This window comes from Tachypleus tridentatus, chromosome 13 (assembly GCF_004210375.1).
Source record: "Tachypleus tridentatus isolate NWPU-2018 chromosome 13, ASM421037v1, whole genome shotgun sequence".
NCBI lineage: Eukaryota > Metazoa > Arthropoda > Merostomata > Xiphosura > Limulidae > Tachypleus > Tachypleus tridentatus.
Window position 1 is genome coordinate 176,405,980 of NC_134837.1, and position 24,405 is coordinate 176,430,384.

The window sequence follows — 24,405 nt, forward strand, 5'->3', positions numbered from 1 at the left end:
TTTTTCATGACTTCCTTATAAAGAAAGAAAGATTTGCCTTTCTCTCCTATTACACTATTTTTTCTAGTGATGGTGAGCTTTTGGAAAGATAACACTGGTATTGTGGCAAAACTTTCTTTTGGAATACTTAAATGTCTTTTTTTCTCTCAATCTTATCTTAATCATTGGGATAAAATATTATGGTATGGTAATCTATACTCTAACATACTCCATTGATAATTAAAGAGTTAAACAGCAGTATCAAATCATATGGCATGGTAATCTATACTTTAACATACTCCATTAATTGGTAGAGAGTTAGACAGTAGGATAAAATATTATGGTATGGTAATCTGTACTCTAACGCACTCCATTAATAATTAGAGATTTGGTGCAACAATTTGTGAAACATATTTTAAAGTAGCAAATTTTCACAGCTGAATACCTGTTCCATATATTGTCTTCTTTATTCTTCTCTTTGCCTTCTACAACCTCTGCATATTCAAGATTGAAAATTAAGCGATAATATATAAAGTATCTGATGCTGGATACAAAAATCAGCAAGTCATATGACAAACAGCCGATTGTTTGGTAATACGTAGTAGTGTGATGCTGTTCTAAATCTGATTCCTTTTGAGAACAATAAGTAATAATTCTTTCGAATGTAAATTATTAATACATTAAAATGATAGACTGGGGACTTACAATTTCGAAGAAAGGAACCATGGTGTCGTCAGAAGTAAGTTCCTGGACTTATAAAGCCATATTCTGGGGTTTGATAGCTTATGGTGGACAAAGTACAGATTGGGGCTATGTACGCTATTTAATGGTATTATGAAACAAAATAATATGGATCAACTTGGCAGTCTAGAACTAACGAGAATGAGATTCGTAATAAAAGTCATACCTCAGACATCAGAAGAAAATTGTAGCGCCTTTTAACATGCAAGAATTCACAAAAACAAAGGACAATGACAAAAACTGTCTACATGACCCAGGCAACAGTATGCAAAAGAATCAAAAAGGATCTCTCTATATAAATAAACTATACAAGTTGCTTCAACAAAATATCCAGGATTAGAGATCCAGGGGTTGAAGACTCTATGAATATATTTATTCAAAGCAAATGCAGTATGTCATAACACCCTACAAAGAGTATGTGCTCTCTGTTAACTATGAAAACTTTGGTGTAATTTTGTATTAGGAGACTGGTGAAACAAATTTTCAAAAGTTACATGACATACAGAGAAACTTTGTCGAAAAGATTCACGATTATTAGTGGAATTGCACCAGAGGTAAGTTATGAATCAAGAGGGTCAAAGTATTTTAGTTTTGGAACTTCGTGCAAAGCTATTCGAGAGCCATCCTTTATTTAGTAGTGTCAGTCTAAAGGAAAATCAGATGTGCTTGAATCTTATTTGGCGAAATCTATTGAAAAAAAATCTAAGATATTTTATGCATGGACGACATAACCATTAGTAAAAACGTAAGTGTCATTCTAATCTGGAATTGATTAGTTACTGAGTGCTTCATGTGTTTTGGTAATATTATTTGTTAAAATCCTCCCATACATATTTTAACTTAGGCTTATTGTATTTATTTCTAGAAAATTTTCCACTGCATGTGCTGATATACATTTACTGCAATGTCTACGCCTTCAAAACCTCAACTATACAATAAGAGTGAAATGACGAAAAACAAAACAAAGAGCTCACCTTGCTGGTGAATCTGGATTTTATCTTGCGGAAATGATTTCCTGGTGACGAAAATAAGAGTGAAGAACATGAAGACGGTGCCGGTAACGTGTTTGCTCTTTCGGCCTCTTCGATTATTTTATTTCTCATTAGGGCTCTTTGGACTATCTTCTGTTTTTTTGTAAAACTCTGTAAAGTTGTTGACAATTTGTCAAATGTATTTTGTAGTTATATTGAAACCAATGTTACAATTATGGACATGTCAAGTGACAAGGAAAGATTAAATTCTCTAGAGAAATCACATAAAAAGTATATTATTGTTTTAAAATTATGGACACGTCAAGTAACAAGGAAAGATTAAATTCCCTGAAGAAATCAGATAAAAAGAATATTATTGTTTTAAAATTACTCTTATACTTTATGTAATAATTTGAATATTTTAAAATGCAAAGGATTATTTATTCTTAAAATTGTGTAATGTACGTACAATAAAGAAATCAAATTTTGATGTTTTTGTGAATATTTATCACTTTTTAACCACGTTAAATCCAAGTTAAACAGTGCTACAAGTTATATGTCTCGTCTTTCAAACATTGGAACGTATTATGTACACTTACAAACGTAATGACCGACAAGAGCCAGCTGAACTGCAGCGTGACCAAACGTTTTGTCTTTACTCCACTTACGAGTTAAAAGTCACCAAAAATGAATAACCCAACATCTTGTCCAGTAGCCGTAATAGACAACTTACAGAGATAGTTTGAGTTCAGTCGTAGTTAAGTGAGAAAGAACAATTAATTTCAGTATTTATTTTGTTGACCCAAACTCCGGAAGAACCTGGTACTTACCAGAATTATACCAAAAGCGCTCTCTGAAAGTACTATAAATCGCCTGTAAGTTAGTCACTTTTTGGCCACTAGGTTATAAGAGAGAACTTTTCAGCTACTACTTTACAAGACAAAACAATTTTTTGATACTAGGTTACAAGACAGAATACTTCTTAGCCATTAGGATACAAGACAGAACACTTTTGGGCCAATAGGTTACAAGATAGAAAATAGAATGGATATATACTTCCCAGTCTCATACCAGAAAACTTTTAAAGTGGTGGTGGTAAAAGAGAACCTGGTATTATTTTTTGATAATTTAATACATAATTTACCATGTACGGCCTACAGAACGCTGTGAGGTCGGTAAAAGAAAGTGTCTATGATGTACTTTTTGACAGTCAGTATTCTTTAGGATGACATATACAGTTGTTAACAATAGCAGGATGAAGTTAGAAAGAAGAGGTAAATTATTGGATTTTGTGCAAAGCTACTTGACAGTTATCTGTACTAAATGCCTCTAACTAAGAAATGATAGACTAGAGGAAAGACACTTAGTCAACTTACCACCAACTCTTAGGCTTCTCTTTTATCAATGAATAGTGGAATTAAAAGGCTGAAAGGGCGAAATGTTTGACCATAGGGTTCGAATCCCCGATCTGCATATTGTGAGTGGAGACTCCTAACCATAACACCATGGCATGCTTAGAATAGTAAGGAAGGATACTTTGCCTCCTCCAAGTTTCATTAAACCATAGGAACAGTTGGCTTTAGCTGCATTCAACCTTTCTTAGATTGATGAGAACATTATCACTCTCATAGATAGGATCACAGGTTATCATCAATTTAATGGATGGAACAAGTCAAACTGAACAAATCAACATCCAAACAGTTTGGCCTGAGACATGTAATTATGCCATATCTCCAGATGAAGAAGTCTCATCTGAAATAACTTTATCAGCAAAGGAAATTTCAGGAGTTTACGAAATACTGAGAAAAGGCAAAAACACACAGAATGTTGTACAGATATTGATGTCTAAACCCAAACAAAATAGTGAAAGGCACAGCTGAAGACTAACTCGCTTCCATTAATAGTTTTTATTTCCGTAGCAAACACAGATTAAAGCTACGTAATATAAAGTATTCTAATAACCATATTAATGGTAGATTATTTGAAGTGGGTTTTTAAAAACCTAAAGAAAACAGACAGAGAATAATGGTGCTGGTTGGTGTGCATCAGTTTATCTAACACCCTGGTCCTGTGGCTTCGAAAGACGTTTCTCAGTTTTATACCTAAAAAACGAGCTTTGATGTTTCAATAACAAGAATGTCTATTGATGACAGTTTTTCAACTCATTTAGGGAATTCCCCTAAGTCCTATTGGATAAATAATGATATCATTTTACCCAATAAGGATTGAAGTTTTGTCCAACAAAGAAGAAGAATCTGAAACTGTGAAACAGATCGTAAACAAGATAAGACAGTATTCATAAAAATGAGATATAATTTGGTGCCGACTGACTCACCCACCATAGAGTCTCACAAGCTGACATGCTACACTGTCGTATTTAAAAAATGCAGCAACATTGGGATATAACGATCTCTACACACAAACACAAATTCTAGACATAACGACCTCAACATCCATTAAAGACATTTGACATTGACAGTCAGTAGACCAACCAACCGATTTTTAGGAAGTCACTTCATAACTTTCCGTCTGAACGAATTAAAGTTTTAAGTGGTGTGTTGCAGTGACCCAGTTATCATTCTACTATCAGGACCCTTTTAAGCAATATGTGACTAATAATTAACTCTAAATAATTTGCTTACTATGCTATTTGAGCTCTACTGGTAATGATTATGTAAAGAGTGAATAAAATTAAAATATTAGATATTTTTTTCTAATGACACTGATATAAGTGTAAGTGTTACCTCTAGAACAGTACAATACGTACATAGCTAGCATGATATGGCCTCAGTCGATGTTTTGTTGTCCCAAACACACTGCTTAGATGAAATAACCAAACGAAAACGCTAGACGGCTTGAGAAGATTCTCCTTACAAATGCACCCAAATTTAAATCATTTGACAAAAGTTCGTGACAGCTTCTTTAGTCGTAAATATGGAACTGGTATCAATATATAACATGTTCAGTGATGTAAGTACTACACATCTCAGCCAATGATGTTAGATAGTATCCTGTCAGATAACAAGTACAACATAATCTTGTTCATCGTGTCAGCTTTCAAAGACAAGACCTGTTGAACAGTTTCATAATCCAGACAAACTGAGATCCCAGACATGCAGAAAATGTGAGGGAATAAGAAATGGGAGGAAAATCACTCTCAATCATGTCTCGACCAGCTAGATGTCCAGATACAAACATTTTAAGAGGCTGTATAGACTAATATGGAACTGGAAAGTTCAAGCAGCAACCTGAGAATTTAGCTGATTTATGTGGTATAACAGTTTCAAGTAACAATTAACAAATATACATTAATGGACTTATGTTATCGTAAGAACAAAATGTACTAATAGGTTTAAAACAAATATAAAATTAGTACATTATTCTACTTTTTGTTTGTATTTATTGTAAGAGTGACAAGCTGGACATTTAAATGCAACTATTCATTCTTTTTTTACTCATAAGTGTGAATCACCTGCACATTATTTCCATGTTGTATGTCCCATAAGTAATATAACAGGGCAGTTTCTGCATATTTATAAAATTTATTATTATCACTTCATGGATAGGTTTTTAGCACATTTTTCTCAACATCATTGATATTGAATCTGAAAGTCAAGTGCAAAAAAGAAAAAAAACGTTCTCACTACATAAAACTACTTTAAAACATGAATTGCAATACATTTCTTAACATCCTCTTTTTTTTTTCTTTGTTACAATCCACAGCCAAGAATTGACAAATCGTGAGATATATTTCAAATACGTATAGTGTCTTTCTGGCTTCTGCTGGCTTTGTTTCATTGAGTCTCAGCTGCCAGCTGGTTTGCATAACAAAGGAAATTGTAAAGAAGTTTATGCCAAAGCCCAGGGCTAATTAGATAAGCCGGATGGTTTCGTCTGGGGATCTCAACTCCTTGACTTCTGGGTAACAAGCATAACAGAGCGGAATTTTTCCCACGATCATACTCTCCAAACACCACCAACGTAGGAGTCTGAAATATGATAAAAATATTGGTAATTTTCCAGAAGACCAACAATAAACACCAGACATGTGTGTAGAGAGAGGGGGGAGATAATCTTGATTTCCATATCTTCTTTTACATGTTTATTAGATGCTACATTCTACTTTCAGATAGACATGGTTTACATAAAGAAGAAATAGTAACATTTTGATGACAGATCTAAAAGTTTATTATTTTTATTTATTACTCGCTATAAAATATATTAAATAATAAGATACCCTCATCTCATGGCTTAGCTGGAAGTCTCACAACTTAAAAAGATAAAATTCGGGTTTTGATACCAGCAATGAATAGCTCATTGTGCAGCTTTGTACACAATAACATACAAAAAATATTAAAATACACAGGAGAATAGCTTTACTTTATCACAACTGACAAAAACTGAAATATTCAGCCTTTTCAAATATGTTTTAAGTAATAAGATAAATTCAATAAATAAATAAATTATTTGTCTTTCTCAATAATTTTACTGATAAAATTTCCAATGAACTTTACCAACACAATTTAAATTCTCTGTAAAATACCAGGTGACCCATAATGTGTTTTTAGTAAAAATATATTATATGACTGAATATCAAACGTATAAACCTCATTTTGAAGGATTGAATGTATTGATGAAACTGGTGCTCTTTGTTTCTTAATATAACTTAATATATAAACCAACAGATAAAAGTCAAACATGAAATTTGATCAATTCCAACGTAGAATAAGAAATAACGTTTTCATTTTAAAATGTTAAGAAAGTTGAAAGTGCACCTCGCAGAAAAACTAATTAGAAATTTACACAAACTTTCTCGACTTATTTAAAATATCGAAAATCTAATCTTGATTAATGTATCTGTTGTGATTATTTGTGTGTTTTTTAAATAGTCGTGAAATACCTGAAATACAGTTTACTAGTGTATAACTGGTACAACATTTCTTTTACAATCGTCACATAACCATAACTTGAACTTGACTACTTTAGCAAAATAAAATGACTTGTAGAGGTATTTATTTGGGTTTATAATTATTTTAGGAGAATAAATAGTAAAGTTTACTTCGTGTACTTAACTCAACTGAACAAAAGTCTCGATAAATGATGAAATGCATATAAGCAAGTAAACATATTCAGTTATATCTAAATCGCGAGTAAAAGTTCAGTAATTGTGGGTTAATTTAGGTTACTTTATTTTATTGAAAATTTCAATATCAAAAGTACGTTGATAAAATGTTTCTTAAATTAAGTATAATGTGCTTACCAGATATCTTACGTTTGAAAAAGTTTCTGCCCCACACACTTTATCAGTTATATGTTTCGTTTGATGTTGACATTTAAATTGCTTATCTTAAGACAACTTAAGTAATGAGGCGCAAGTGAAAAGTAATCATTAAGGCTTTCACATACACTGTCAAGGGACATTTCTTTTGACTGACCATTACCACAAGGTTGTCTTTCAAGAATGCTTGTAGCCCCAGGTGCAACTGGAACATATCCTCCCATGTCCGTTGAATGTTTTACCAGGTACGGAAGAGCAAAAGCTCCACTCATACTAGGACTGACCACCACAGGACGTATCAAGTTCAAGGATTTAACTACGTCGTTAATGAACTCGCCTCGGTCTGATATGTGTGCCCCATCGCTGTTACCGAAACGTGTTACAAAAATATTCAAACCTAAATGTACAGTAAACAATATATATACAAACAAAGATTGCGCCGCGTAGACTGCAGGTTAAAGGACACCAGGATTAAACTTTTGCATAACACATTTGTGTCGAAAATAAGAAATACAATTGTAGATTTACACAATTGATAGATTATTAAACATGATCGTTTAAAAATGTTCAATTCCCAAGAATAAAACATGCTAATTAACTATATACTTAACATGAAAACCTATTTCAATACACAAGAGATGCACAACTGTGTTTGGAACTCTATTCACAACTGGTCAGGGTCCAAAATGGCCAGGAGGTTGAGGCGTTTGACTCGCATCTGAAGGTCGTGAGTTTAAATCCCCGTCACACCTAACATGCTCGCCCATTCAGCTGTAAATCCAATATTTATTGGTAAAGGAGTAGACCAAGAGTTGGCAGTGGGTGATGTTAACTATCTACATTTCCTCTAGTCTTACACTGCTAAATTAGGGACGGCTAGCGCAGATAGCTCTTATGTAGGTTTGTGTAAAATTTAAAAAAGAAACAAAGAATTTAACTTATGATAAAGTTCTTGACTACCTATCTCTTCATTCAGTGATGAAATGACACCTATATCAAAATATTGTAATGTTAAGTTAGCAATGAACTGGAGTACATATCAAAATATTGTAATGTTAAATTACCAATGAACTGGAGTCTATATCAAAATATTGTAATGTTAAATTAGCAATGAACTGGAGTATATATCAAAATATTGTAATGTTAAATTAGTATTCTTTGTTTTGAAGTTAAGCACAAAGCAACACAATGGACTATCTGTGCTCTGTTCTGCAACAAGTATCGAAACCCTGGATTCTAGCTTTTATAAATCTGCAGGTGTACCGCTGTGTCATTGGAGGGGGAGGGAGCAACGTGAGTAATGAACTGACGCTTACCTCTAAATGTTGTAATGCTAAGTTAGTAATGAACTGATGCCAACCTCTAAATGTTGTAATGTTAAGTTAGTAATGAACTGACGCCCACCTCTAAATGTTGTAGTGTTAAGTTAGTAATGAACTGATGCCTACCTCTAAATGCTGTAATGTTAAGTTAGGAATGAACTGATGCCTACCTCTAAATGTTGTGATGTTAAGTTAGTAATGAACTGACATCTACCTCTAAATGTTGTAATGTTAAGTTAGTAATGAACTGACGCCTACCTCTAAATGTTGTAATGTTAAGTTAGTAATGAACTGACACCTACCTCTAAATGTTGTAATGTTAAGTTAGTAATGAACAGAAAGCCCACCACGTACATCCATTGCCACAGTCTGGTAGCCCATTGCAGCCAGCACTTGTATTGTGCCCAGGTCCAGCCAGGTTTTGGAAGAAAACACTGCTCCGTGCAGTAGAAGGATGGAGATGTGGAAATTGCAAGTGTCCTTAGGTAAAACTTCATGGTAGAAAACTTTGACATTCTGGTTACAGTTATGAAAAAAACATGATTACAAAATATAAAACAATAACGGAATATTAATCACAAACACGTTTCATTATTTCTTTTTCAGAAAATCATAACAAAACGTCAAATTAATATGATTAAGAACTACTGTTTCCTTTTAAATATAAATATTATATATAAATTACACACTATGTATATATTATATATGGTGGTTTATAATTTCTAACAATATTTTAGTGGTTCTAACAAATGTGAAACGTAAGGCACAACGTTACTTCTAAAAACATTTTCAGGTTCAACTTGAACTTGAAATAAAAATAACTGTGTGAATAATGTATTAATTTATACACATTGACACCTAGTTTCTATGTAACAACAGGTCTATATAAATTGACAAGTAAAGTTGTAATTTTTAAGTAACATAAAAAATTCATATTTCACAAAATGTATTACACGTAGCTATCCACGCAGTAATGAATGATGAGTCAACATAATATATTCATACACAAAATGCAATACTCACTTAGACGTTCAGGTTTAATTCAATTTTCAATTCACACCATAAAGACAAATGAATGTTATGTTTCAAATTATTTTATTAAAGAGTTTATTTGTTTGAAGTGAAAACCAAAGGTTTGTGACGTTTTGAGTCAGCAGAGGTACCGCTGTGTCATAAAAAGTACAAAATGTAAAGATCTATAATTTATTTTGACTTGCCAATGAGCGTATGTTACCGAGCACAAGCTATAACATCATATAGTATCAGGATCTACATCCATGTACCAGAAATATTTCATTTGGGGCAACAGCACCTACATCCATCAAGCAGAAACATTCCATCAGGAACAACAGGCTATACAACCACTTACTTCAAATATTTCATATGGAACAACATAATCTACATCTACTTACTGCTTGGTGGATTTGGAATATGAACATAATATAATTCTTCCTAATAATTCAGACATGTTGTAAAGTTATAAATAAATATAGAAGTTGATGGTTATTCAGGTTTAAGATAAAACCATTATAATATATTGTGTGTGTATTGGTACTCTTGTTTTTTAAAACAAGTCCAAATGGTTACCTCTCGATGTGGATTCCTTTACATGACGAGGGGACCTTGTAGGACCTTGAAGGGAAGAAGAGGATTCTATTGGTTGAGAGGCGTCGGAGGCACTGAAACACACCACTTTGGCTAGAAAGTCCTGTAGCTGGGTGAACTTGACACGCTTTTCCCGAAAGTCAGTCATGTGATCCTGTTGGGCAGAGGTAAACTGAGTACTGGTGTTGAACGTTCTCAACGGGTATTATGGGCAGTATGTCTGATGCTAGTGTTTGGGTTTTACACTCACAAAACTATGGCATAGCACACTCCTCATGAAATCAAAGTCCATTGGGAATATGCCTTTCAAGGTTACTCCCATGCTAATCTGAATTCCTCAAGAGGAGTGATCATGAAGAAAGATTTACTGAACATCCCTGAATTGGACATGCTCGCTCGTTTCTCCAGCAAAGGTGTTTCGGCTGTTCGGCCTGTCTCCATTTGTAAAAATGGAACAATTTGGATTACAAACGTTCTGATGTTGCCGTTTAAATTGCTATGTCTGCCTGCCACTATCAAAACAAATTATCTGTCACATGTTTCCAATGCTAAAGGTTCAGAGATTCTAAGAAATCTTGTTGTAATTCTTTGACACGTGCTCGTTCTGGAGGCTAAGGCCACAACAGCTGTGAGTGTCAATCGGATCCACATTGCTCTAACTGTAATGGTTCCTACCCTCCATGTTTTCGTCCTTGTCCTGAATTAGCAAAGGAAAAAAGAGGTGTATTTTTGAAGACCATAAACGACATTTCTTATCCAGAAACACATGAACTGTTGTTTCCTCTTCCACCTCTGATGTATGTATCAAATCTGTCTGATTCTCTTATAAAGACTTTCTTTCATCATGTGAAGAGTCTTCTGCCCTCCAAGAATATACATATTAATAAATCTACGTCTTCTCCTGTCTCTTTTGCAGCTTGGACCTCTCTCCATCGGTCCCCCCAAAGTGCAGGCCAGTTATTTGATGACGCACTCACTCATTGAATTCTAATTTCTCCAACATGGACCTGCCTTACTGTCCCGTAGCAGGGTCCTTGTGGGTTAATAGACCTCTTTCTACTAAACAAAAAATTTACAGACACTGCATACAGTTCTTCTACATAATAAAGATGGCTACCTTCGTACAGTGGAACAGTCGAGGTTTCCATTTTAGTTTATGTGACACTAAAGCCTCGATTGATTTCAATCATCCTGTGTGTCTCTCCTCACAGAAACATTCCATAGGCCTGTTGCTGCTGTTACCTTTCAGCAATTTTCCTTGTAAAGGAATGACAAGTTGTGTGATGGATGAGTTCTGCTGGTGAACTAACTGAAACATAGCTGTTAAAGTTCTGGGAGTACCAACTGAAACATAGTTTTGTTTAAGTCCTAGAAGTACCAACTGAAACATAATTGTTAATGCCCTAGGTACATTATGGAAAAGAATATAAATATGACAGACTATTCAAATAGGCTGCACTAAAATAACAGGAAAAAACACTGGTAAGTCAGCTTATTGGTGATTTTTGTTTGGGACGTGGGAAACACATAAAATGTAATTTCCAATGAGAATAACGTAACTTTAGAAAAAATTTTTATGTATGTGACATTCTAGTAGTAAATAATTCCACAAGAGCAGAAAACATGGAATCAACATCTTTCACTTTTTCAGCATATTTCCTATTATTGTCGACAACTGGAAACGTTTTTGAAACTCCTATAGCTTTGTTTTCACGAATGTGGGTTTTTAATTAAAATTACAAAATACACTTTTGATTTGAGGGATGTCACTGACTCTCCATCCGTTTTGTCAAGAGAAAGTACCAATCTTTAGTAACAAGATAAAGAAATGTATTGTAAAACTGTACAAATTTTGAATCAGGACAATAGAATATCGCTTCAGGAACCACAAAGAGATACAAATATAGGGAAGATTTGTATTCAATGCAAATGATAACCAACAATGTTTGGCTTTATAAAAATATCGTTGATATACAATAAATCTTGAAATGAGGTATAGTTTTCTTCTAATAACGAATAATGTGTAGAAATTCAACTGAAGAGAATACTTAAGCAGAGGTTAGGACTATGAAGATGAGTTGTCTGGAAATGATAGAAGTCTAAAGATGGCAGTACTCCTCCACAGTGGACTGTTCCTGTTATTAACATTGTAAAAAACAAACCATTCTTAACAGGCCTGCTTTACTCCCAAATAAAAAAAAAAAAAAGATTGCCACATCAAATCTCTGAAACCTGTTACAAGAACTTTCACAGTTTCTGCAAGGTGCAGTATCAGAGGTACTTTTCAAAGAACCTCCTTCTTCGATGATCACAGCAGTGAGTCTGTAAGTCTACTGGCTAAAAGCCAGATTTCGATATCCGTGATGGACATTGTATAGATAGCCCTTTGTATATCTTTATGCTCGAGAACAATCAAAATAATTTGAAATTGTATGCAAAAATTGAAATTGCGGTGTAATATCATTGTGCTATTAGAAGTAAGAATGGTAAGAACGCAATAACAGATCTCTTCAAATATCCAAATGAGGACAATTTAAAAAGATTTTATAGTTATATATAAAAATATGAGTTATTGAATAATTTTCTCAAGCCTGAATAAACTTTAGGTAATCTGTAAAAATAAAGCACAACTAATAAAGTCCCTGTGACTGTCACTACGTTCGTTTAATCTTCTGTAGCTTTATGAAACTTATTTGGCTCCATATAATTTTAATTAAACTGACTGAATGTAGAAATAGGAGAATGGTTACAGTTTGCAGGTGTTATGACTGAAATATTAATAAATTGCATCCTTCCATATATAATATATCTTTAAATTTTATGACAAGGAACAAACGTTTTTCGACCCGGCATGGCCAAATGGTTAAGGCACTCGATTCGTAATTCAAGGGTCGCGGTTTCGAATTCCCCGTTACGCCAAACATGCTCGCCCTTTTAGCCGTGAGGACATTATAATTTGCGGTCAATCTCACTATTCGTTGATAAAAGAGTAGCCCAAGAGTTGGCGGTGGTTGGTGATGATTAGCTGCCTTCCCTCTAGTCTTACACTGCTAAATTAGGGACGGCTAGTGCAGATAGCCCTCGTGTAGCTTTGTGCGAAATCCAAAACAGACCAAACCTATCCAGAATTTTACATCACAGAAATTGACAAAAAATTATAAATCAGATTCACTGAACATAATAATGAAAAACTCTCCCATGTTTTTTACCATTGTAACTCAAAAATCCACAGTATATCCACAAAAAACAGTGTAATTTTAAACAAAGAACCAAATAACAATAAACAAAGAGTGAAGGAAGCTATCTTAATTGAACAAAACAACCCCGCCCAAAAACCAACACCCAGGGTACTAAGATAGTTATACCATGTTATGAAGCAATCTCCAGTCATGTGACCTCTTTATTCTTTAGTGTATGTGTTACTGTGTCACTGTAAACTACTTGTACCTGATAATGAAATAATCAGGTCAAAACAGTGTGCATTTATAATAAAGTTTTATTCATTACTAAATCAAACTGTTTCCAGTTTATTCGAATATATCTTTATTCGAAGATCCCTAATGAACAATATTCCACCTTTTGAAATCATTTAGGCTACAGGGCTTCAAATTTTTTATTTTTTATTTTATTTATTTATGTTTTCTTAACATCATGAATGTATTCAGGTATATCCATAAATTTTTACTCTAATTGTCCTTGCAGTTAACAGAATTTTTTGTTCTCCGTAAACGTGAGTTAATCCTTCTACTATAATTTCTTGGAATACAGCCTATTCAAACAGGAAATACATAAGCTTCTGATAAATGCATAGGAAAGAATTTAGTTAACATTACCCACCGCTAAGAAGAAAAGTAAAATTGACCATCACATTAAAACGCTTCCACGGCTAAAAGATCGAACATGTTTGATGGTGAGATTCAAACCCACAATCAGTAGTAGTTCGTGAGTCGAACGACAGGTGCCCCTAGGTAACAGAATACTGTGTTAGTGTTGAATAAACAATTTTATTGTTTTAAATTAAACTTTGGTTTACTTGCTTTACTCTACCATCCATGTTCGATTTATTCTTCACTTAGATAGTTCTGTATGCATGATTTTAAGGCTTATCTGTAGCTAAGTATCACATGAACATGATTCCGCGAGTAAGTCTAAAAAAAAATTATGTACAACTGTTTGAAACTGTGATAGTTTTGTAAATGGCTACCTTTTTGTATTTTTCCTACCTAGGATGTTGCAATATTACCAAACATGTTGTTTAATATGATATAAAATAATAAACAGTACAAACTATCTTTACCATCAGTCAAACTTATCAAACAGTCCTTAAGCCTTCTGACAATTCCATTATAAAAAATGGTATTTAAAAGTCAGTTTTGAAACAGTGTTAAGTTAACATTAATATTACAGACTGTTTAGGTGTCTCCACACACATAGGTTCTACACATTACATCATATTGCTACATCTATATTATTATTACAACATTCAGTATAAAGAACTTTATAACAGGATGAAATTATTGGTTTTATATATAAAGCACATAGCAAACTCAAATATTCTATTTGTAAAATACGCAACACTTCAAATATTTTATATATAAAACAAATAGAGAATTCAATATACATTTGTGAAAATAGTCACATTATGTCTTCTTTTTTTCTCAATATCACTCACTTTTGATTAGGGTATATGTATCTAACAGGCCCGCCACGACCAGGTGGATAAGGCACTTGATTCGTAATCTGAGGGTCGCGGGTTTGAATCCCCATCACACCAAACATGCTCGCCGTTTCAGCTGTGGAAGCGTTATAATGTAACGGTCAATCACGCTATTTGTTGGTAAAAGAGTAGCCCAAGAGTTGGTGGTGGGTGGTGATGACTAGCTGTCTTCCCTCTATTTTTGCACTGCTAAATTAGGGATGGCTAGTGCAGATAGCCCTAGAGTAGCTTTGCGCGAAATTTAAAACAAACCCAACCAAAATCTATCTAACAAGTATTCAATTACAGTACTGAACAAAAGTGTTGTCCCCCGCTGTTACAGTGGTAAGTCTACGGATTTACAATGGTAAAATCAGGGATTCGATTCCCCTCGATGGACTCAACAGATAGTCCGATGTGGCTTTGCTATAAGAGAACACAAACGCAAAAGTTTTAGGACAAGAAAATATTTTGTCATTCTTTCCATTTTGTGGGGCTAATTTTTCCATGTCACCACATAAGAAAACTCAAATATTTTATACCTAAAACAACATGGTAATACTTTACTGTTGACAACCGATGAACCAGTATGAGAATACTTGTCATCCTTTAGAATTTCCATAAACTTGTACCAAGGACATATCATAAGGGTTTTGCTTGAATGAACATACTGATTAAATTTAAGGTCTGAAATAACTGTCATGGTGCCCAATGCAGTGTGTTAACTATATAGAAAGAAGGTAGTAAGGAACTAACATATGGTACAGGTGTATGTTAGAAATCAATTTAATAATACTCCACAAATAAACCTTCATACAGTGTTTAACACATTATATTAAGTTTTATTTTCATGGCCCAAAAAGCGTAGAGAACTGTCAGTAGAGCAGAGAGTTCGTACAAAACTTTACATGGTGCTGATTGGACTCTCCAACAAATTGCTTCAGACTTGAAATGTTCTCCTTGATCTGTTAAGTACACCCTTGATCATGAGAATGAGACAGGTAAATTAGAAAATAGGAAAGGAAGAGGAACACCTAAACTCAGTTATACTGATGTTAAGTATCTTTGTTTATGCAGCTTTCAGGACAAAAGGAAGACTACACGAGATAAACAGCCATGAACCAAATGATAGAAAAGTGTCCTGATATACAGTATCAAGAAGACTCAATGAGGATGAAATATTTGGTTGTGAAGCAGTTAGAAAACCTTTACTTATATCTCCAATCATTATGAAGAGACTGAAATATGCTAAAAAATACAAAAGCTGGACTGCTAACGATTGGTAAAAGTCTTTATGAGTGTATAAGTCCAATTCTGAAATATGTGGTTCAAAATGTAGGTCGTATGTCCGATAGAAGAAAGGTGAAAGATACTTTCCTCAGTACATAGCACCAACCATGACATATAGGTGGAGTCAGTGTAATGGTATGAAGGTGTTTTTCTGTTAATGCAACAGGAGATACTTGCAAAATAAATGGAATAATGAACCAGTACAGATACCATCAGATACTGATTCGTCATGGTATATCCAGTGGTTTGTGTATTATTGGTTAAGGATTCTACTACCTAGAAAATAACTACCCTCTTTCAAACGTTAAGAAAGAAACTGCTGGAGTCATTTTAATGATACAATGGACCCCACAGAGCCCCGATCTCAACCAGCTTGAGTAGATCTGGAACATGATGGATCAAAAACTTGATATGTCAAAAATTACTTCTAAAGAAACTTTATGGAAGTGTATTACAGACATTTGAAGTAAATTCCCAAAGGACACTTTTATTAGATGTGTTGCAATGATGGTTGAAAGACTGTCTGCAGTTATTAAACCAAAAGGAGAACACAAAATATTAGCTGTTTACTGAACATACCATAAATCATTTCACATGTAAATTAGTGTGACATACATACAATCTGTTCAAAGTAGTTAAGGTACAAACATCACTATACCTGCTATGTGTCTCAAAGTTCACTGTAAGATTAGCAACATATTTATAATAAATGGGTATGCTGCATTGTGTTGTTTTTTTATTATATTATGAATCATAACTTGATCACAAAAATATAGCTTATGTTTCAAAACTGGTGATGTTTAAGAGTTGTTATTTCTTATTTACAAACCCAAACTGGTCAAGCACCATCCATATGCTAAAGGATTAATCACTCCAGATCTTTTAATACCTGTGATATGTTGATCTTTGATTCTTTAGCACCAGACACTACCATAGCCTTGAAGTTATTAAATTCAGAAAGTGACTTTTGGGTACTAGCACCAGTCTTGTCTCAAGCATTATTTAGAATGCGGTTCACCTGAAAACAGTGAAAATGTTCTTTTAAAATTAAAATGCTTTAATATTTTCAGTTATGACATGTGCAATAAACAGTTACAAATTTTTAATATTCACAGAAAGAGAAAAAGTTTCATAATGCAACCTTTGCATTAATTATAATGCAATTATGTACCATAATTTAATGTTAACTGAGCTTATAAAGTCAATTTTCTTTGATTCTTAAAAGTCATTATTTGAAACTCACATTAATATTTTTCCAAGTATCTTAAAAACTGTTTTCGATCTATGATTACACAATTAAACTGTTATAAAATATATATATATATATATATATTCTTCTACATATTAAATATCAATTTATTTCACATTGTTACTGAAAATATGAGGTTTTCTCTCACATATTCTTAACAAATATTAAAAGATGTTATGCAAATGACTACTCCATTTACTTGGTTCTTAAAAGTTTGTCTCAAAGTATTACCAGTTGTTGGTTCCAACTCATCATTATAAGCTTTTTCTGTGACTGGTTCAACTGTGGTAAGCAATGAGCATGGATGTTTGAATTACCTTCGAGTATAAAGAATAAAATGAAGTTTCATTTAGTTCTGGTTTCGACTGTATGACCTTTGAAAATTCCTTTATCAAAGTGACTTTTGGTCGAAAGCGTGCAAACGTTTAATGTAACTCATTTTTTATGTTACATTACAGTGAAATTTACTGGCTTGACTTTTTTTACCACTATAATGAATAAATTATTACAGATTGAAAATATACACATCAATTATCAGAACTTAAATGATATTAATATCACATTAACAACATAATTAGTACAGTGTATGTGAGATAGTTGTAAATTGTATATGTATACAATAGTGATATTCCTGACATAAAATATGATTCAAAATGCAAATACATATCTCTTGGTAGGGTATCATACCAACAATATACAATTAAACCAAAATCACGATATAAAGATGTGACATTCAAAACACCTTGGTATATTCCATCTTACCTGTCATCTTACATCAAGAATACTTTGCAAAGCAAAATAAATTCTGTACTACTAATGACAAATAGTTTTGTAAATTAAAAAGTGTCATAAGTATGCAACAAATTACTGAACAAGTTGATAATTGAACCATGCATGTGTTGTCTATCAGGCTCATGAAGTATCAGCCTATCACTGATAAACAGGCTAATATTTTTACAAAAATTTCAGTGGCAGTATATATTTAATAATTTGATAGGAAAAATAACAATTTCAATGTTGTGAATATTAATTAATAACTGTAATGATACTTTACACATGCATACATTTCACAAAACAAAATCATGCTAGTTTCAAGATAATACATAGAAAGTCACACATTTATACATGCTTACAGTAGGTCAGTCTATCATTAATAAACAGTCTACCAAACTTAAAAAATTTCAGTGACAATGAAAACAATAACAAATGGGATTGGAGAACAAAGTTTCAACCTTCCTAGGTCATCTTCAAGTCAATAAGAGTGCTAATACCCATATCAGCATATGAGACTCATACCCATATGAGACACATTTTATTTCAAGTGGGTTTCTCGTCATCAAGAAGAATCATATTTCAATCTAGTACACATAGAATGCATGGCAACCTAAGTTCAAAATTTGCTAGTTCTGGGCACTGGTCAAGTGGATTTGTTACAAACCCAGGCAGAATACTATAAAGTTGAAGATAACACACAACTCACTGAAAAATATTTCTGAGAAGCCTTCAGTAAAAAATTAAAGTGTCTGAGATTTCAATCATTTTGGCATATAGTCAGTTTCATCACTGGACTTTCATGGACTTAATACATTTTTATTTTATTAACATTTTTACATTTTATAACTTCCTTTAATTCCAAATACCTTAGATTAAAAAGAAGAAAACTAATTCCAAAGTATAACACATAGAAAATAATTAATTATATGCAATATTTACATGGACTTGGGTGTAAAATACTCAATAAATATGTATTAATCGTGAGTACAACTTTCTATAGGATTGGAATATTCATAAAAGACTTTTTTTTAACTTTACCTTAAATTTAATCTGAAAGTTGACCATGGAAGAACTCTAATGCCCCATCATAGACATTTTATGCAAAGTGGATGGCCGATTGAAAATGATAACATCACCATTCTGAGCATGCCTTTCCACCTGAAACAAGAAATACTAACAATTTTTAATTAAAACATAACAAAAGATCATAATTGTGTTTCAACATTTTTTTAAATATAGTACCACTTAATCCTATTTTCTCCATAATGGTTGTACAGAATTTTGTATGTGAACATCTACCTAATGTATAAGAAGTTTTTCAGCTTCTTATGCAACAAGAAAAACCAAACAGTCATAAAGTTTATATATGTAAAAAAATGGGTGGTATGGATAGAGAAAGCACTGTGTAGACTGATAGTTTGAATTAAACTAAAAAAAGCTGTGTAAATTGTAAAATTTACTGAACAACTGACTTTCTATCAAAATCAAACTGCTTAGTTGATGAAGTCTTTCAATATTATTAACACATAAAATAGTCACCACATCTGATAAGGTATGTACACGAACACATAATTTATGTACTGAGATTTTTAAGAACCGAGATTAAAACATTATGATTAAATTTACTAACAAAAACATTATATCTTAAGAACTATAGGTTTAAGACTCTTAGGACATACTTTATAACCACACTGAAGGTGGAGGTCACTAGCTTTGGGACAAAAAGCTAAATCAATTCTTTCACCATTGTCTCGAATAATATACTTTGCTCCAGGATACTGGCTGTTTCCACGTCTTACCAGTTCGTGCATCCTTAAAAAACAAGTTATACATACCTTTCAGGGATACAAGTTAAATATATCCACACTGTAATAAAATTAGATTTTTCCAGCACAATGTATCCAATCACTTAATTTTTTTTAACATGTATCTACTAGATTAACAATTAAATTTGTCTGATTTCAAAAATGCTAAGCCTACTTTTACTTCCATAACCTACAAAACATAATAGTAAAATTTTAATTACTTTGAGAATTGGAATAATCATAAATCCAAATTTTAAATAGTTGATTTTTTGTAACACCCAATTTAATCATTATTTTGAGTAATTTAATATTGGAGTAATCAAAAGCTGTAATCAAAGGAAAAATAACAGTTCATTAATTAACGTATCAAAACAAGATACATTATTTATATTCCCTTAACATATCCAAAACCTTCTTGACATGCTATTAAAATCAAATGTTTTTGGATGCATTGGAGGTTTTCTTATTTCACTAAAATATGTGCATCCTCAGTGGCATGGCAGCTAGCTTCATAATATAATTAAACAACTAGCAAGACGACATATGCATAGATCACTGATAGGTTGCTCCAAGTACTTTGATGGCAGAATGGTTCTAACTATGCAACATGCTATTGACGATAACTTATTAATAATAGCACTATTTAAATCAAAATATGAAAGGCAATAAAACCAGTAAAACCTAGTTTCAAAAATTGCATATTTTCAAATTTTTGTAAGAATTTTTGATAAAAAAATAACCTGTACAGACTTTGTTAGACTATCTGACAAATTACTTTGTCAGAAAAAGAATATTAATATCATTTTACAAAGATTACTCTTTCATTCTGATATACAATCCTTCATCCATTATATTGAAAGGTTAAAATTCAAAGAACTTCTGTATATTTATAAAATATTAAAATCCACAAACAAACGTTTCACAACTGTAAAAGTCACCATGTTTCAAACATGGTTTCATGTCATCTTCCTGAAACATGAAGAATAACTTTTACAACTACTGCTCAGTTTAACTTAAAATTTTAACTGTATATCACACAAAGCATTGTTTGCTTTTAAATTTTAATACCTTCATATATTATTTTCATATTCATTCAAACAACTGCTATTAAATATTATTGTGCCACAGCGTTTGGCACAACGCCATCATATACAAACTAAATCACCTACAAATAAATCCCACGATAGTCAAATGGATTTCAAATTTCTTAACCAATAGAACAGCACAAGTAAAAGTCAATAAAACCATATCCAAATTATTTAATATAACGGCAGGAGTGCCCCAAGGATCAGTCCTCTCTCCACTTCTATACATAATTTTCGTCAGTGACATACCTTTTCCAAATCTAACATACACACACAATTCACAATACGCAGACGACATCGCAATCTGGAGCACCTCCAGAAACCCAGTAATGGCCATGTCTCGCGTACAAGAATCACTAAACAACGTCTCAACATGGAGCAACAAGTGGAGGGTCGTGTTAAATCCGACAAAAACACAAGCAATCACCTTCTATAGAAAACTAAAGAAGCAAAGAAAAAATCTAGAAAAAATAAAACTATCACTTGGAAACACAACCATTAACATGAGCAAAAACATCACATTCCTTGGCATCACTTTCGACACAAAACTAACATGGAAAAAACACATAAACAATATACACTCATCAATCAGAAAAAGGATTTCATATCTAAAGACTATAACTGGTAAACAATCGAAATGCTCACCGAACACCATTATACAAATATACAAGGCTTACATCCGTCCACTAATAGAGTACGGATGTCAAGTAACATACAATATGTCAAACAACACACTCCAAAAAATCCAAGTGCAACAAAACAGAATATTAAAATCCGCATTCAGTTTACCATCATTTACGCCAACAAATTATCTACACCAAATTAGTAATTTACCAACTATAAGAAATAGAATAACAGAACTTTCTCTCAAATATTATCTAAAAGCAGAAAATAGAAACAAACTAACGGCATCACTACACAAATTATCAAATGCACCAACAAAATACATATCACCTTACAACATATTTCAAGAATCACAATCCACTCAACAAAAAATCTAAATAAATAAAATCTATGTTATTAACATGAATTCCTTTTTTCAGGTACAGGGCACACGACAGGCAAAACTTTCGCCTGTCGATGAAAGTGGGTTTTCTCGGGCACTCCCGTTTCCCCCCACATCAAAATCTTCAGGCATTGGATTTCTAGATCCCAGCCCAGGCAACTTTTTTGCCAGACCCTGAATCGGGCCGTTTCATTTGATCTGGATTTGAATGAATTACATTCATGTTCACATCTGCCCAACTTTTTCCTTTCGGGACAGGTCCCGGCCTTTCTTTCCACTGCTGCCTTTGCCTCCACCCAAAACAACATTTAGAGAGACATTCTCCACCCAAAAAGTCAAGAATAATAATGATAATCAATCTATTAAAATAATAAAAAAAAACCACCACTAAATCTTAATAACAATCCACGAAAGGGGACGAAGAGGAACTACAAAGTTCCTGAACACCCCAGTTGGAGAGAGAACTCTTCTGATTTCTCTCTCTCTAAACTGAACCCCTGCCACGTTAGTTTAGTTTAGTTTAGTATTAAATATTAAGTATTTCTGGTAAAAACAATGCACAGCCATAATACTGGAACATTCAATAAATTCTGTTAAATGTGGCAGTGCGGCAAAAACCAAATGCAGCCAAATGCCAAGGAAAGGGGATTGAAAACAAGTAAAATATTTAAGCTGATCAAATGAGAGAAAAAAAACTACATTTTTTTTATTTTGACCCAGTAAACTAGCTGTTAACACAAAACACCAGTCCACTATAATGGTATTATGTATGCTTCAGTCTTAAAAGAAATAATAAAATTATGCTTTAATTTACTTGTAATTCATGCCATTTATGGCCAAATTCCACATAAAAATTAAAGAACAAGGAATGCAATTTAAAACAACTAAACAAAATAAATAATTTTAAGAAAGAACATATTGCACTAAGAATCATTCATTAGTCAGCATACATAAACAAGTAACCAAAAAAATGCCCTCAGTAAAAAATTAGAGTGACTGACATTTCAATCACGTAACTCATATTATGTCATATTCATCACAGGGCTTTTGAAATTAAACTAATTAATGGTTTTGAAATGTGTAAAAAAAAAAGAAATTTAAATTTAAAGAAAGTTAAATTTTCTTATAGTTTTATGAACAAATTTTCTGTAACTATATTCAATGCATTTCAAAACTAGCCAAGTTTATCTCATACACCACTTTCATTCTACACAAACTATAATATATATTAATATACTGTTAAGAACAATATACTTGCACTAGATTATGTTCTCTGAAAACACCTGTATAAAAAATACATGATTGACAATTCTAAGCTTCCAAAGACATACATACCAGCTTTTTTGTGGGTTCTTCAGCATGCTGCTGAGCTTCACTAATCAATTTTGTGTATATTTCAGAAATGTTCTTTCTTTGCACAGATCATAAATGTGAGCCACTCTTTCCCTTAGCTGACCTGTGGACTTGGATATTATTTCCCTAATTTTTGGATTATTCTAAAGCAAATGTATGACCAAAGTGGCCTGGATATTCTGTCATGTTCCCAGCATACGTCTGACATTGAGAATGCCTATGAATCACACCCTGTCGAGGGTGTCCATCCAGCCACCCGTTTTGGCCAACCTGCTTCATAAATTTCTGAATAGCGAATCTCGCCTTCTGTGACAGACATGCAAAACTAAAAGAAATTCAAAATATGAGAGAATAAATGTTTTATACATTCTGGGAATATATCAATATGACTTTAAACTCAGTTGCTGCTTGATGTAGGTTGCTAAACCTTTTAAAATTTCACACATGGAAGACATGAAACAAAATATTTTTTAGGTTTTATATTAACAGCTGAATAGCCAAAAGTCTTAAATTACTATGTCAATACTGTAGAATTCCACTATAATTTATAAAGGTCAGTACCTAAGCTGTATTTAAGTATTAAATAAATATGAAATTTCAAGCACACTACAGACACAACCTATCTCCTTGAAATTTTGGTTCAAAAGAATGAGGCGACCTTCTAAAACATTAAAAATTGCTGAAAAACTGCTAGGGGACATTCTAAACTGCAGATTAGTTATTCACGCAATATATTGAAATAAGTGTACATATAAAGGACCATTTCCAAACATGGAAAGAGGTGAATGGGCCACTGTGTTTGATTCAGTACATAAGCCATATCTCAGAAAAATATCAAGATATGAGGTTGTTATTTGATATTCTTGATTGTCAATATTGGTAATTTGAGTTTCTAATTTATATAAAACTGCAGACTTAGCATTTTGACACCACAAGCATCTAATTTTAATCAGTACTATGTTCAGCATATCAAGTGACTTGCCAAAATAGGAATTTAGGTGTGATCATACCAAATATTTAAATTAAGAAATTAATTAATGCATAATAGTAAAACTGGATTATAAATTAGAATTTGATACCAGACTTATTAACATAAAAATTCATAAAATAGTAGTTCAATAAAAGTTTGAATGCAAGTCAACAAATAGAGTGATGTGGCCTCTGATCTTTGATCCATCGTGATAGGGTTAAGTAGATTTAAAAACACTAATATCTTATCCAAGTTTAAGACCAATTAAAAGATATACAAGG

The 24,405-nt window shown here is 32.8% G+C and overlaps 2 protein-coding genes across 6 annotated transcripts; both read right to left on the reverse strand.

The window, feature by feature from the left end:
* Positions 1–5,168: 5,168 nt before the first annotated feature.
* Positions 5,169–8,356, reverse strand: LOC143239800 (putative protein-lysine deacylase ABHD14B). Its single transcript, XM_076481317.1, has 2 exons — positions 7,098–8,356; positions 5,169–5,680 (listed from the first exon to the last, which is right to left on the reverse strand). The coding sequence occupies exons 1-2, from the start codon at positions 7,239–7,241 to the stop codon at positions 5,486–5,488; spliced, it is 339 nt and encodes a 112-aa protein (XP_076337432.1). The 5' UTR covers positions 7,242–8,356; the 3' UTR covers positions 5,169–5,485.
* Positions 8,357–8,498: 142 nt separating this feature from the next.
* On the reverse strand, positions 8,499–23,510 carry LOC143239805 (DNA-directed RNA polymerase II subunit RPB1-like). 5 transcript variants are annotated; one of them, XM_076481331.1, is made up of 6 exons: positions 23,137–23,506; positions 19,585–19,717; positions 18,944–19,063; positions 17,331–17,448; positions 16,772–16,900; positions 8,499–8,807 (listed from the first exon to the last, which is right to left on the reverse strand). In XM_076481331.1, exons 5-6 carry the CDS (start codon positions 16,814–16,816, stop codon positions 8,616–8,618), a joined length of 237 nt encoding a protein of 78 aa, XP_076337446.1. In that variant the 5' UTR covers positions 16,817–16,900; positions 17,331–17,448; positions 18,944–19,063; positions 19,585–19,717; positions 23,137–23,506; the 3' UTR covers positions 8,499–8,615. The 5 variants fall into 5 exon arrangements, 4 of the variants coding, with proteins under 4 accessions (XP_076337446.1, XP_076337444.1, XP_076337445.1 ...); XM_076481329.1 differs by having other exon boundaries at positions 8,504–8,807; positions 17,363–17,448; positions 23,137–23,504; XM_076481330.1 differs by lacking the exon at positions 17,331–17,448 and having other exon boundaries at positions 8,504–8,807; positions 23,137–23,504.
* Positions 23,511–24,405: the final 895 nt, after the last annotated feature.